Raw genomic sequence first — 16,401 nt, forward strand, 5'->3', positions numbered from 1 at the left:
TGAGTAAGTGCAACAGTGCAAGAATAAAGTCTAGAGACCAGCATAAAATAAATATGGACATATCAGCGAGTAGGCAAGGTAATATAAGAAAAAAACTATATCTATCTATCTATCTATCTATCTATATATATTATATATATATATATATATATATAACTATATTAAGAAAAGGTATAAGTGTGGCCACAATTCGGCTGTGGCATGGAGGGAGGGGTTGTGCATATGTGCTAATATAGCACGCAAACAGTGAGGCAGAAAGACAGTGGTAAAAAGTGGCTAGTGGACAGACAGTATCCAAACATGGAGGGGGTGAAGAGGCAGACAAACTATGCAGAGAAGTCTATCTCTCCTCTTCCCTTAAGTGAAGCATTGAACAGTTCAATGGCCCTGGGGACAAATGACTTCCTCAGTCTGTCTGTTGTGCAAGGCAGTGAGCAAAGTCTCCAGCTGATCAGGCTCTTCTGCTTTACAATAGCGCTGTGGAGTGGATGACACTCATTGACCAAGATGTTGATCAGTTTGTTCAAATAGAAATAGTCTGTTCCCATATTCGCAGTAATGATGCCCTGACGACTTTACATTTTGATACCACATATTATATGTTTATAGATCCCTGAATTGGTAATGGCCAATTAAATGAACGCTACAGTGAAATGCACACAGATGCGCACTTTCTTTTGACATGGATTGCGCTTAAAGTAACTATGCAAATAAGATTAATGGAAAGGTGTGGTCTCTCAACAAACCAGCGACCAGTTTAGGCCTATTAGCAATTTAAGTTCAGAGTGAGCTGGCTGACACAGTCATAAAAATAAGTAGGCTACAGTAACGTAGGCCTAGGCCCAGGCTGCAGTAATTTGGCATCATGACAGTGCTATAATATTGAATCCTGTAATATAAAAACGTGCTAAAACTGTTCTCCCCTACACCACCAATCAAAACAACCACTGATCAATAATCACTTTATTGTTGATAGGGTGGCAATTCAGTGCTTAAAACTAACAGCACAGCAGAGGCTCATTCACAAAATGTAAACGAATGCAATAGGGGGAACATCAATTCAATTCAATTCAATTCAATTTATTGTGCTTATAGAGCGCCAAAACATAACACATGTATCATGGCGCTTTACAGAATGTAGGCAATCAGAGAAAGAAGGAAAGAAAGGAAGAAAAGGAAAGCAAGAGAGAGGCCCATGGGTAACAGGGGCGAGGAAAAACTCCCTAGAATTGGAGATATATACTGTATAGGAAGAAACCTCGAGCAGATCCACGACTCAAGGGCCTGACCCATCTGCCTAGGGTCAGTACATGACAGTAAGGTCTGTATACATGACAAATACATATGATAGTCGGGTGTAGAGAATAAGACATGGTGTTAAGCACTTGAGCTGAAAGTTACAAGAGGTGGGATGATTACGTATCCGTTATGGTAATTCGTTATTCCTGATTTAGTGACAGAAAGTTCAATAGTCCAGCGTTGGGATTGGGAACATGGTCATACCGGCACTGTAAGGGGGCGAGCGGTACCCCGTGTGCGGGTGAGGCCAGACAGTGCAGTTCCAAAATTGTCCAATAGTGCCAAAAATAATAATAGACGCTGTTAATGCTAGCTACTAGCCCTGGTGCATACGGCTGAGCATAGTCTTGCAAAGCAAAGAAAAATTCAAAAATGGCATTGGCAAAGAATAGCAGGCACTTACAGCAGTACAGCATCACGGCACATAGCTCCTCTCCTGTCGCTCTCCCTACACAGACTGAGGTACCCCCATATAACCGTACCTGTTACCCTAAGCTTGGACCAATCAGAAACGACCGGCCCATACCATTTAACAAAACAGTAATCATCCCCCCAAATAAAGTATTTACAATGGCCATAACAATAAAGAAATCAAAGTAAACATAATAACAATGTTCCCTCACCCACATAATATCATCACATAATCCCAAAAAGAAAAATAAACATTCATAATAAACCAAAATAGATCTGATCCCCCTACCCGAGTAGAATGCTTGTGACCGTGCTTCCGACGGCAGGTAGAAAAACACTCCTCCCACAGCAAGCACACTTTTGCTATGGAGAGGCTGGAGCTGAGAAATGGGTGAGTGTTTTGAGGTTTGTGTTTGAAACTAGGTGAAGGAAATACTGGCGAAACATGTGTGTAAATAAAACATGGTAGTTGGTACCTACACTACATGTTGGCGATGGTGTTTTGTTGCAAAGTATGACGGGGGGAAAATGATTAGTGAATGTGTTTAGCTATCGCGGGCTCTGTGTTTGAAAACGCCAAAAGCGCACTGCTTCCCAAATGGCGTTAGAGCAACAAACATTTCCCGACTCCTCCCCCCAAAGTTCAACTTCCCCGTTGTCTTTCCCCAATCCCACAGTCATTCAATCACCGTCCATAATCACAACAATGTCCATAAACATTCCGGTGAGGTTCGTGTGTGTGTGTGTGTGTGTGCTTGTGAACCGAGTCTCTGTCTCTCCTCCCCACGCAGGCAGAAAATCAAATCTGCCCCGGAAAGTATCAAACAAATAGCCTGGCGAGCCAGACCCACATTAAAATGTAGGGTCTGGGCACTCACCGTTCGCAGTGCTCAGTCCGAGGGGCGGGATAATCAGTTGTCTTTCAAATTCCCTCTGCACGCAATAGGACGCAATAGGATATTTGTTTTCAAGTAGCAGGGAATTCAAGCCAAACCGTTGCAACTCTGCCATCAATCATTATGTTAAGCCCACCAAACGACTCTATACACGATTTCAATGGCCTGATTAAGTTTCGATTTCTCGAGCTCACAAGCCAACGGAGAGTTGCTAGACTAGCCCTGGCAGCAAATGTAATTCTAGGCTATCAAACAAACGCTACTCGATAAAGAGTTCCCAGCGTTGCGCGTGAGGAGGGGGAAGTCACCTCCTCACAGGCACAAACTGTATTGTATTGTATTCTTTAACTTAAGCCTTGTGTGCACAAGATGGAATTTTGGGTAGGCTAACCAAGCCTACTCCCGACACTTGTCAAAAATGCAATGGTCGGATTAATTAGGCTTCGGAGCAATGGACTTATATGTTGTCGGAAAAATGAGAAAAGTTGAGGTTTAAGATAATGTTCACTCACTGTGCTTTCTTTCACATTTCTTCCTCAATAGCACTATTGCTTTATTTCTTCATTAAGAGCTAATGACAGTCAGTTGGCCTTTGTGTAAAGAAATAGGCCATAGCCTACATTTGAACACTTTTAACTCCTTGCCTATGATTACAATGAATTTTGATTAAAATACACATTGTTATGCTGTTCTTATCAATGAAGATGTCAATTTTGGTTGGTTATTACATAGTGCACCATATTATTAAATTTTCGCCCATTTTTTTCCACAGCACCTGCATTTTGTAAAAACAACCGCAATATGTTAGTCTGACGTAGTCATACTCAATTCTAGTCAGAATATGAGTCTGATACTGCTCCATTGGGACATAATTATGGGGCGTGTTTCAACCGATACAGGGGGGGAATGCCTCTGCACTCAATTGGATAGACCTAACCAATCAGAGCAACGAAATAGCTTACCGTGAGGTGTAGGAAGAAAACACAAGAACCATCCTTCTGCTCCACAAATGCCTAAACAATGTCGCAATGTCGTTAAATGTCGCAATGCAACAGCGCTGTTTTCCCTTGATGAAAGTGAAACCACGAGTTTTCCTACATGTCAACTTTGGCCAAAGTTTTCAGAAATAATTGTTTTCAGTGATAAAACCTCATTAAATAATATGCATTTTCCATATGGGGTCTTAAAAGTCATGTATCCTTCTAGCCACAGCGTTTTTGTTTCAAACATAAGCCTAATCTTGCGTTTGAAGCGTGCTCAGATGACGTGATAGACCAGGCGCTGTTGCTCACCTGTCCATCATCGTAATGCCCGATTTGATTGGTCCGCCCGATCTAGGGCGAGCATACTTGCTCCACAATGGAGCAATGCCAGATCAAACTTCCCGACCTCAAATGTTGTGGGCGGGACTAAGTTCAAAATGTAATAACTTATTACATAATGCGCCAAAATGTATTACATATTGCATTCAAGCAGTTTATTACATAATGCAGCAGATTATTACATAATGCAGCAGATTATTACATAATGCGGCAGTTATTACATAATGACATGAAAATGCATTACATTTTGTCGAGTTATTACATAATGCGGTGTTATTACATAATGTGTTGTTACATACCCCAATGGAAGGGTGCCAAAAAATGGTACGGTAGGGTCAGTTGGAAATGCAAATAATTGTGTACCGTACGTTGTGTTCCACTTGTAGGAAAAACACAGATGTGAGAGCAGGTATTCTGTTTTTGTCCTCTGAAAATGGCCCTGGTTTGGTCTCTAAAATCTTAGGGTTAGGATTATGCTTTCCCTCCATGAGTTCCCTTGTCACATTAATGCTTTACGAACTGTTTATATCATCACAGAGTTGCATTCAGAGTCTCCAGATGGAGCTCTCTGAATAAACATACCTTTAAACGTTTGACGGGAGTTTCCATGAATGTCTCATTTCTGCTCACAAGGTCTCTGAGGTAAGATGAAAAGTGTAATACTGGTTTTACTGTTCTTTTTAGTACAACCTGCACACCCACTTTACCTAAATGAGAGGAAAAGTGCAAATGAATTTAACACAAATTAATATATAAAGTATAATGCATTCAGAAGCTGCACAATCAGTGAACTCACAACAGTCATGACCACATTGCTCCTTGTTCTTACAGAAGTGGTTGCATTGTCGTTTTTCTGTTTTCAGCTTTGAGGAATCTGTATCAGTGGACGAACAGAATATACAGGTGGATTGTGAAAATGTGGTAGATTTGAGATCTGACACTAATTTAAAGGTTCATTACATCAACATTCATAACAAATTCATACTTCAAAATGTTTTCACCATTATCACAACCACGGCATTACATAAAGTCAATTAATTAAACCACTATAGCCCCGTACATATAGGAGAAGAGCAGCGACAAGAGGGTAATGATATTCATCAACCTGGGTTCTTGCCAGGACAGTGCACAGTAGACCAGAGAGATAGGGAGTGGATTTGGAAAAAAAAGTACCCCAGGACTGACTTTAACTTTGGTCAACATGCAAACAAATTATCTGAGATTTCCTCTATACACTCAAAATGTTTATTTGTTCACAAATACAATAAAAGTATTAGTGAGCACTTCACCTTTCAGTTTAGAGACAAGTGCTCTGGTGGATATTCCTACAGTCAGCATTGCCAGTATGTTTTAATTTTGCTGCTATTGTTTTCGGTAAGCTCTATGTCTACTGAAAACTGGCATAACCGAAGGGTTCTTGGCAGCATGTGATGCACATCGACGTCAGCGTTTAAAACATGTTTCATTTCTTAATCACAAAGTCCATGGAAATTACAGTATTTTCTAGTAAAACTGCACAATTCATCCTAGAAATACCTAGATCTAGATAATAGAAATACCTAGCCTACCGTTTCAAACTTAAGTTAAAGGGACACCAGGCAACGTTTTCGTGTTAATTAATCATCTTCGTAAGTCGGTATATGGCTAAATGACTCATTATGGGGCGAATGAAGGGTCTCTCGCCCGCCCCTACTGCCTGTAGGAAGAATATCCCACTTTGCAAGTTCGGTGTATCTTACCCGCCGACCTTCAGTCTCACAAAGTCTCAGACATCGCGAGAAGCAGGATCAGTTTACATCCTGCATCCCCAGCGATTGTCTAACGATTGTTGCAAATGTGTGTATAATGGCAGAGCCAGCGAATAAGCAGCGAAAACTCTTGACGGAAGATGCAAAGAAAAGGAAAAGAGCTTCAGACTGAGCAAGGGCTCGCACACGTATCGACACGTACAGACGGTAGGGGGAGCTTCGTAGAGAAAAAGCATCAGGCTTGCCTGGTATCTCTTTAACGCGAGTGCTGTTGTAGGCATGGCTTTACCCCTTAACAACTTGTTGCCACTTGTAAACAAAACTAACATTACATTTGTAGCAGATAATTCGCTAGTCAGATTCAAATGGCACTTTATACAGACTATGAATGGCAATGAAAGGTGTGTGTCTACTCTGTCATTGAAACGTGGTTTCATCGTTTAAAAGTATTAACACTGTTGACGAATGATGCAGGCCTTCCTTATCTAAGAGGTTCTTAAGTGAGAAAACAAAGAAGTTCCTAAGACATACGACAGTTCTTAAGAACATATTGGTGAATAGCATATAAGAACATTCTTAAGAACGTCTTATTTTTTTTCTTAGGAATCTACTAAAGATTTATCTTAAGATTTTTTTTGTGAATACGGCCCCAGGTGTTAACAAATTAGATCAGGGGTTCTCAAACTTTTCCTGTCATTCCCCACTTCAACCCCCACCTGACCATCACCCAGCAAAATGATAACGTTAAAATATTATTGTCACATTTTTGCGCAGCGATTTTGGGTTTGAATGAAGCTCTGGATGTCTAGCACATAGTGGAGCAGAGTACAAATGAGATTTGTCACCGTACTTGGAACTATCGTCTATTGTAATCAGTATCGTTGTTTGTCACAATTAAAAAGTCTCAAGGGCCGGATTACATTATTATTTTGACATACGTCGCGGGCCGGAATTGGGCCGGACGCGGGCCGGATTTGGCCCGCGGGCCGGGTGTTTGAGACCCCTGCGTTAGAGCCTTGAATTTGATGCGGGCCGCCATAGGTAGCCAATGTAGCTGGATGAGTAGCGGGGTAACATGTGCCCTCTTGGGTTGGTTGTAGACCAGGCGCGCCGCCGCGTTCTGGATCATCTGAAGTGGTTTCACTGCGCAGGCTGGGAGACCTGTCAGGAGGGCGTTGCAGTAGTCGAGTCGTGAGATGACTATTGCCTGAACCAGAATTTGGGTGGCATCTTGAGTTAAGTAAGTCCTGATTTTCCGTATATTGTAGAGTGCGAAACGGCATGACCGGGCGACTGAGGCAACATGATCTGAGAAGTTTAGTTGGTTGTCGAGAACAACTCCTAGATTTCTTGCAGTCCTGGTAGGTGAAACAGACAGGGAGTCAAATTTGATGTTGATGTCGTGGTGTATGGTAGGTTTAGCTGGGAGGACCAGCAGTTCAGTCTTTGAGAGGTTCAGCTGGAGGTGGTGTGCCTTCATCCATGTAGCTATGTCTGAGAGGCAATCTGAGATCCGTGCTGAAACCAAGGGGTCATCAGGTGGAAAGGACAGATAGAGCTGTGTGTCGTCTGCATAGCAGTGGTATGAGAAGCCATGCGAACGGATAATCTGTCCCAAGGAGGTGGTGTAGATAGCAAAGAGAAGGGGGCCCAGTACTGAGCCCTGGGGGACCCCTGTGGTGAGATGGTGAGGTGCAGATAGCTGACCAAGCCATGATACGTTAAACGAGCGTCCTGTGAGGTAGGATTCAAACCAGGAGAGAGCAGAACCGGAGATTCCCATGTTAGCGAGTATAGAGAGAAGGATGCGGTGATTAACCGTGTCAAAGGCAGCCGATAAGTCAAGCAGAATGAGTACTGATGACCGAGCGGTCGCCCTGGCTTCTTTTAAGGCTTCTGTTACAGACAGCAGAGCCGTTTCGGTAGAGTGGCCGCTTTTGAACCCAGACTGATTTGGATCCAGAAGGTTGTTCTGTGAAAGGAAGTCAGAGACCTGTTTGGAGACTGCTCGTTCAATGCCTTTGGATAGGAAAGGCAGGAGTGAGACAGGGCGGTAGTTCTCGACTTGAGCAGGGTTGAGAGAAGCTTTCTTAAGTAACGGTGTTACCCGGGCCATTTTGAACGCTGTTGGAAATGTGCCGGAGGTTAGCGAGGCATTGATCACGTGTGTGATAGCTGGTGCGATGGTCGGGCTGATGGACTGAAGTAGGCTCGTAGGTATAGGGTCTAGCGAGCATGTGGTAGGACGGCTGCATGTCAGGAGTCTAGATACTTCATTCTCGGAGAGAGGCGTGAATGCTGAAAAAGATGATCTAGCAGTCCCTAGAGGTTGTAGGAGTGCGGTATCTGAGTCAGATGCGTTGAGTGGGCATGTAGAGAATTGACTGCTGATTGCCGCCACTTTGTTTGTTAAAAATGAGGCGAGGGTATCTGCAGTAAGGCTGGATGGAGGAGGAGGCATCTGAGGGTTGAGTAGCGATTTGAAGGTTGAAAAAAGCTTTCGAGTGTCTGTAGCGCTGTTGATTTTGTCATTGTAGAAAGCCGTTTTAGCAGCAGTGATGCTGGCTGAGAAGGAGGTCCGGAGTGTCTGGTAGTTTTTGAGGTCATCAGTTAGTTTGGATTTGTGCCATTTCCTCTCCGCGGCTCTGAGTTTGGTGCGCTGCGATCGGAGGGTATCATTTAGCCATGGATGAGAGTGTTTGGATCGAGCTGGCCTTGTGGTAAGAGGGCACAGCTCGTCTAGACACGAGCTCAGTGTGGAGCAGAGCGAGTCTGTGGCCTCATTAACCTCCAGAGAGGAGAAGGTGTTGAGTGGAGGTAGACCGGAGGCAACCATAGAGGAAAAGTGCGTTGGAGACAGGTTCCGGATGTTGCGGCGGAACGTGACCATCGGCTGAGGAGCCGGAGGCTGTTCTGTCAGGCTGACGTTGAACTGGATGAAGAAGTGGTCAGAAAGATGGAGAGGCGTCACCGTGAGGGTGTCTGTGCTGCAGTTCCGAGTGAAGATCAAGTCAAGCTCTTTGCCAGCTTTGTGTGTTGGTGGGCTTTGAACCAGTTTGAGGTCAAAGGAGTGGATCAGGGCCAAAAAGTCCGCTGAGCCTGGGGCATCTAAGTGGATGTTGATATCGCCGAGAACAAGAAGCGGACAGTCATGCTCAGGGATGGAGGACAGCAGAGTGTCAAGTTCGTCCAAAAAGTCGCCTAGTTGGCCTGGAGGGCGGTAGATGACCAGCACGTAGAGTTTTGCTGGGGCGATCACTGTGATGGCATGGAATTCGAATGAGACATATTTGTTTGAAGGCAGTAGCGGGGTGAATTTCCATTTGTTGGACATCAGCAGGCCCGTCCCACCTCCTCGTCCAGATGGACGAGGGGTGTGGGATAGTGTAAGGTTAGTGGAGAGTGCAGCCGGGGTGGCTGTGTTCTCTGGTTTGATTCAAGTCTCAGTGAGAGCAAGGAGTTCCAACAAAAGATGGTTGGCATAGCCAGCTATGAAGTCCGTTTTGTTGACTGCGGATTGACAGTTCCACAAGCCCATGGAGAAAGAGGTTTCTGTAGGTGAGGACCGTTTAAGTTGCTGTAGGTTAAGGCGATTTCTGCCCCTTTTGGCATGATGCCGTTTTCTGCGATGGCCGGTGATAACAGATATGGTGGAATGGCACATTTTTGTCGGCGACTGTGCTCGGTGAACTTGCACAGGTAAACTTGCTTGTCTTGACCGCGTCCGTCTTAAACGAGGACGGCTGAAACGAGGGCTGACGCTTATGCTGACGCTTCAGCAACAGCCTCTATTGTTATGGATATTGTAATTGTTAGGAATTGCCTGCAGCTGTCCTCGTGTCTCACTAATGATGAATCAGCGTAGACCGCCCTCTGACGTTCGCACAGCTTAGATTGTTCAAAAGGGTGTTAATTACTGTCAACTGAAAGTCCGCTCGCTCACACCGACCGAAACTTGCAGTTTCAAGTAGCCTCCTCCCTCAGCTGTTTCCAAACGCCCAGAGTCCAATTGTAAACAATTGGAGAGGATTGGCCAGTAGTAGCCTATGTGTTCTAATGGATGTAACTGGAGGCACAAAAAAGACTTGCACGTGAATGGGAGAGCATGGCCCTGAGTATGGCCTCACCATCATCATTGTGTGTGAATATTCTATATAACGGGATGTGCAGTATGGACACAGTAAACACAAGGTGGAAATGGGTTGCATGTGCACTGTTGCTAAGATATGTTATACTTAGCTAACTAAGGCATAGCAAAGACTGTTAGCTGACTTATTATCGAAAAAAAAAAAAACAAGACCTCAAAAGTTAACCTCAAAACTACTTTATGCTGTTATTCCCATGCATTATGTTTTGACAATTGACAACAATTTAAATCAAGCACCTGGAGGTAATACAAAACATTTCATAAACGGTGCCTTACTTGCTAACGTGCAAAATATTACACAGAGCACATTTTTTTTTCTGGGGTAAAATAGAAAATATGTTATACCTTTAATAATAATACATTTCATTTACCTTTATGTAAAGCATCTGTGCAGTTCACATTGTTTGTGAGAGTTGTGGTCTGTGCTCTGTGATCTTGACTGATGACTACTGGGTCATCCACAGTCATACTGGTTCCTTTTGAAATTGAGGACAGAGAACTCTCACGGCCAGAGTTTCCAACTCCAAATGGTTTTGCAGAGTAGAAAACACTAACTCTTTGGTGAATATCTAGTCCAACTTCAAATAAAAATCATAGGGCATGCATTATTGAAAGTTAATTAATTAATAAGAAAATAGACAGCAAATAAAAGGCAACAACAAAGCATTTGCAAGCCATTCAACAATCTCTGATACAAAACAAAAATGAGGCCTGCCAGCCTTTAACCCGTTTACTGCCAAGGGTGAATATTTGCGCCCAAGGAGCATTATAATTGCGGCCATAACATGTAGCCAATTAAAACATTGTTACTGTGCTGTTGCTATGTTGACATGATAGTAAACATATTATAGACAGATGATGATTCATTAATATTTACAAATATGCTAATTATGTCATTCACAAACAAAATATCAAAGCTATCTAGCTAACAACCAGAGAGTTTGCTATTGTGGTACTGTCAATTTACGACCATAGAGGAGAGTTTTAATTTGAATTGGGACAGTGACAGCAATGAGGACTGCAGAATCCGGAATTTTCACAATTTCCAGTTTTGGGGAAGATTCAAATACCATCCAAAAAACTTGTTGTGTAGAATGGTTCATAAATGTCTAAATGGTTCATAAATGATTTCACGAGAAAGCGCTAGGAAAACAATACAAAAAAGCATTTGTAAAATTGGCTGCCTATTACCGGATGGCCTCGCTTCCAGAATAGGCTAGGCCAGATATTCCCAAATTAAAACTGCCGAAGCCCAATTGCAACTCTGATGGGGGGGGTGCTGCCGATTTTGAACAGCTCACCCGGAGACTGAAGGTACAGTGGGTTCTACGCTGGCGAGACACGCCGCTCCGTCTGGCATCATGTTTTTGTTTGTTTTTATGTAATGTTCGTAATTTTCTGTAATGTTCTGTTAATTTTTTGTATTTATTTTTCTAGTTAAATGTAATCACTCTTTATTTATGTTATTTTCGATCGTTTTTGTGTTATTCTTAGTCCTTTTTTCTGATTAACAAACTCGGCTGACACCATCAACGTCAAGTTAACGTTAACCAGCTTCTATTGGGCTGATGAGCGCCTTGGCTAGCCTGCCTTATGTCTCTGAAGTCCCTCATTCATCCGTGACGCTGCACATCCAATGTCTGGACGGAGGGATTGCTCAGCAAGGGTGCCTAACGTTAATCTGCAAGAGATCTGCAGCTGCCATGACCACCGAGCTGCGGCTGACATGCGAGCTGCCATGCTAGCATCTACCGTTAGGTGCCTGGAGTCTGGATTGAGTGCTAAGGAACTCTGATGACAGCGTCAACCATGAAACAACAAACAACAAACGGTCGCTGTCTAGGACCACCGAGCTGATAATCAGCAGGGTCGCCCATCACAAATTCGGACTGTCTTGTTCTTCCAGTGCTCTCCAAACTGCCAGTGAATTCTCCGGGTTGGTCAGTTATAAAGAACTTTGTTGCCGTTGCATCGGTTGTGAAGTCACAGCTGTGCGCAGTTTTCACACGGGTCATCATTGCCCTTGGACATTTTCAGCTGGTTTGGAAATTGCACTAATTTAACATGTTTTTTTTTTGTTTTGAAATTGATTTTTTTTTAAACTTTTTTTGTTAATTTGTTAATTTTTTTTTTGTCTGTCTTGTATGTCTTGGTGTCACGGGTACGCTGGCGACTACACCGCTCCATCCGGCATCTTTTGTCTTTTTGTTATGTGTCTTGTTTGTGGAGCGCTTTGGGTTGTACTCTGTGCATGTTAAATGCGCTTTAAAAATAAAACTGACTTGACTTGACTTGACTTCTACTTTCAATTGTCCGGCTTCACGTGTGAATCTCACGTGACCTCAGAATGAAGAGCATGATGAAATCCATCCTCAGTAACAGAAGCCACCCTCTGCATGACACTGTGGTTGCCCAGCAAAGCAGCCGCAGTGACCGACTCCTCTCCATGAGCTGCAGGACTGAGAGGTTCAGGAGGTCATTTGTTCCGGCCGCCATAAGACTACATAACGGACCTGCTTGAAGAGTATTAATGATTTACTACTAATGATAGTAGCTTGTTTTGGGACTCTTTTTATTTTATTTTTGTAACTGTTTTTATGAGTGTTTTGCAGTGTGAATGCTTGTTGGTAGACAACACACGGCTGCTGGACATCTGAATTTCCCCTGCGGGGATAAATAAAAGTATCTATCTATCTATCTATCTGTCTGTCTTGTAAGCAGGGTTAGGATACAATGATACAAGGAAGATTATTGTCACATGCATATAGTTACTGGAAGTAAGAAATGCAGTGAAATTATGTCTGGTGTCAGCCTATTTGTCCATTTATGGGGGGGGGGGGGGGGGTAAAAAGTGCAGTAGAAGAGGGGTTTAGTAGATTAAGTGGCAAGGGCTGCATAAGAAAGATGGGGGAGGATTGGGATTGGGGGGCACCAACAAGGAGCATCGGCTTTTGCCGCTTTGAGTCTATGCGCGCCAGTATGCTATGGACCACATATTTACCCAACGTTTTTTCAGTTGTTTCCACAATATTACCGCCTGATTAGCTTTAATTTAATTAAGGAAGCAGTTACGAGAAACTTTCTTCTAACAGCCGGCAGCTCCGTTTAAAAAGTTTCTGTGTGATTATCAACTGTGATGAAATGCGTTCATATTCCACTTTTTATATCATAAATGTAGCAAGCCTATCAAAAGTCTTAGCAGTCTTAGCATTTGTATCAGTAGTCCAATGGTCAATCTGTTGCTTCAATTTGTGTCAGCTATGATGAAATTCGTTCAATAAGTTTCACTTTTCATGCCTATGGTAAGGCTTTGCAGTTGTCCAATGGTCAATCTATTGACTCAATTGTGTTTCATGTGACGCGCCGAAGCTTCATGCATTTGCTCCAGTTGAAAATGTTTCTACGTAATTTGTCAGCTGTGATCAAATGCATTCAATAAATTCCATTTTTATGTCATAAATATAACATGCCTATGATTAATGTTTGTATGGTGTTTCTAATTGCAATTTTTTCTGTGCCCACCCATTGGAACATTTCTGGCTACGCCAAGGATACAAGGAAGTGTATTGTCACATGCATATAGTTACTGGAAGTAAGAAATGCAGTGAAATTATGTCTGGTGTCAGCCTATTTGTGCATTTATGGGGGGGGGGGGGGGGGTAAAAAGTGCAGTAGGAATGATTTAAGTACAATGCACTTTTTGCTCAACTTTCAAAGAAAAGCACAAGTCCAACTCCTCCAAAGTTGAGGCCAACGCCGATTCAAACAACCTCTCTTCGTTCGCCATAGCCACCTTCCTTGTTGTTCACTGTCGCAGGACTGTCGTTATCCTGTTAAGCCCGCCTTAAGACTCTCTAACAAAATAGAGCGCTGTGATTGGATGACGTCCACGGCGTCAGCCAATAGAAATCCCTATGGTTTGATACTAGACGTACAGGCTGAGCAAATTAATTTGCCGCCACTAGGGTGCGTCTAGATTTCTAGGCTAGCTACATCCAGCTTATATTTAAATAGATGGCTACAATATATTTAATACATATATAGTACAAGCATGTATATGTGCAAGTATATGTGGGACCCAGCAATGTAACATATATGTGGATATCTTACATGAACATATATGGTGAATATATTCAATTAACTTATTTGCACACAGGCAGTGATGGGTGGGGTTTACAAAAAGGCTACCTTCAACTTCAAAATACGTCACTACCAACGTACTCTAAGCAAAGCTCTAAGGTCGTTGGAATAACGGTTAAAATGTTTGCAGCTTTTTTACTACATAAGCATAACTAACAGCAGCTACTACTAGTCCAAATGTAAAACGTTTGCTCTGGTTAAGTGGATTGGCGGGGAGTATGAGGGCAAAACCAGTATTTTGCCGACTGACTGCATTAGTAGACCTAACGTTAATGAGGAAGACTTTTTCAACGGCTCTGGATGGGACATCTTGCTAGAAACTAACGTTATGTGGTGGAGGGGAGGAAGGTGGCTAAGAGGTAGTTGGCCGGTTTTCGAGGCCATGGTGGTCAAAATTGCTGGTAAGTAGGTCTTCAATTGTATGCTGAATTGCTTTATATAACATTTGCAGAAGTTAATGTCCGAATTAACAATGGTATTATTGGTGGAAGCTGGAAGCTAACCTTTGCTACTTTCTGTAACATTAACGTTAGCATAAATTAGCCAGCGCTAGCTTTACTTTTTTTACACCTGAAAGGGGTTTGAAAAATAAATTCACTGAGAAACGTTTGGAAATTAATGAAAACGACTTGTAATGACAGTGAAATACAAATTTAACCTGTCTCCCGGCCATATTTGGTAGTATATTTGCCTCTGGCATGTAGATTGATAGGCATAGATAGAAGCTAACTTATGATTTGTCATGCAAGACAGAAAATGTAACGGTTAACATTAATAGTAAGGTGTAGACATTCTATGCACTGTGGTTTAGCTAGCTAGCTAGCTGCTAATGTTGCATCATGGACAACACTTAGAGCTAACATTAGCTTTTTTTTTAGATAGGATGTAATGTGGTATGTGCTGGAGAGTATTAGAGTGGACGTGTGGAAATTGAAGACACAAGTACTGTGCCAAATTTCATGGAAATGGTATTGCAAGTAATGTGTTTTGTTTTTGTGCATTATCAAACTACTTTGTCATGCTTTGTGCACTGACATTCTTACAAAACCATTCACACCCATGCTAAATTATGGAAATGTAATAAAAGTTGAATTGTATTGAAAAGGAGCATGTATGGTCATGTAGTATTTGAGCACTGAAACCCCTTTTTTTACATTTTAGAGAGGGAGGCAACACTCGAAAGCTACATCAAGGACACCGGAGGATGGACCAGAAGACCTGAGACCAAGACGGCCCAAGCCCAACCTGTAGTATGCTTCACTGACTGACAAATGTTGATGTTGATGCTTCATAGACCAAAGGTAATCAAAAATTAATGTTTACTTATGAATATAACTTTTTTGTTAAAGGTCTATTTTCGAAAGCAGAACATAACCTTTTGTTTCTGAGAATTTATACATTTGTTTGAGTAGTTTTGATCTTTTGAATGACAAGAAATTAGCTTCAAGCTACTGGGGACACAAAGTGAACTGAAAATATACCTTTCCAACCATATCTTATATGATGGTTGGTACAGCTTCCCTACCGTCTCAGATAGCAGTCTCGGATGGGAGACACTTCATGAGTGGGAATATCCCAGGACATTACATATTACGCGAGTATACCCTTTACCAACGCCACTCTCATTCATGCTGTATATTCTGTTCACTTGCAGGTTTCAGAGAAGGCTGGTAGAGCTCTCTATGAGTGTGAGTTGTGGGAGATAACCCAGAACTGACAACCACCTAAAGAAGAGGTGGCGATAATGGCTCTCCAAGAGGAGGTTGTGAGTCTGAAGGCTTTTATTCAACAAGGTTTGTAGAGTGTTTTCATAAAGCAAACATTAAAATGTACATGTTTAACTTTAATGAAATAGCAGCTTCTTGGTTGTACAAGTTTAGTAAACATTTGAGGATGAAACTAACTTTTCCTTTCAGTGTGTATCTGTGCGCTTCTCTCTTCTGTGTATATGATATATTAGTTGTGTTGTCTCATTTAAAAGTGTTAGGCTGTCTGTGTGGACTGCTTCACATTTTCGCCTCACCATCATAGATCTTTTCTGTGTTAGTAAACTAACTATTTGAGGTGCTAATTGGTTGTGCTATTTTTTAGGAGGCACTTAGAGGGAATGCCTGGACCCTGAGAGGACTAAGACGATAATTGGTGAGTTTATTTTATTTGTATGTCTTTCTCTCCAACTCACTTTGTATTTATCTCCAATTATCGTGATAACACAACAATGTTAACTGCACTTTAGCATCTGTATTTGTGTCACTAATATTTTGCATGTTCTATTTGTGTATGTTCTGTCTTATTCAGAGGCCACCCTGAAGCAGTTCCCAGGCCAGACACTCACTCCAGATTGCTGGGCAGGCAATAAATGCCAAAGTGACAGAACTGAGGTTCCATTACAAAAACAAAGATTTTCAATAAAATAGAATAAAAGATAACAGAAGTGT

The 16,401-nt window shown here is 42.3% G+C and overlaps 1 protein-coding gene and 1 long non-coding RNA gene across 2 annotated transcripts in view; one reads left to right on the top strand and one right to left on the bottom strand.

Annotated features, from left to right (window-relative positions):
• hfm1 (helicase for meiosis 1) overlaps window positions 1–16,401 on the bottom strand; it is a gene marked incomplete at its 5' end in the record, with an annotated part of 281,244 nt that overhangs the window by 34,956 nt on the left and 229,887 nt on the right. Inside the window, 3 exons of the mRNA XM_076295693.1 lie at window positions 4,511–4,635; window positions 4,725–4,802; window positions 10,195–10,401. Of these exons, the coding sequence (XP_076151808.1) occupies window positions 4,511–4,635; window positions 4,725–4,802; window positions 10,195–10,401 (410 nt within the window). The remainder of the gene's footprint in view (window positions 1–4,510; window positions 4,636–4,724; window positions 4,803–10,194; window positions 10,402–16,401) is intronic.
• LOC143133614 (uncharacterized) lies at window positions 15,665–16,313 on the top strand. The gene is made up of 3 exons (XR_012988517.1): window positions 15,665–15,756; window positions 16,055–16,105; window positions 16,262–16,313. It is a non-coding gene; the product is annotated as an uncharacterized LOC143133614 (long non-coding RNA).

This window comes from Alosa pseudoharengus, unplaced genomic scaffold (genome assembly GCF_046254945.1).
Source record: "Alosa pseudoharengus isolate Yale_2024_CS ecotype anadromous, Long Island Sound unplaced genomic scaffold, YU_APseudo_1.1 YU_APseudo_1.1_scf_2, whole genome shotgun sequence".
In the NCBI taxonomy this organism is placed as follows: domain Eukaryota; kingdom Metazoa; phylum Chordata; class Actinopteri; order Clupeiformes; family Clupeidae; genus Alosa; species Alosa pseudoharengus.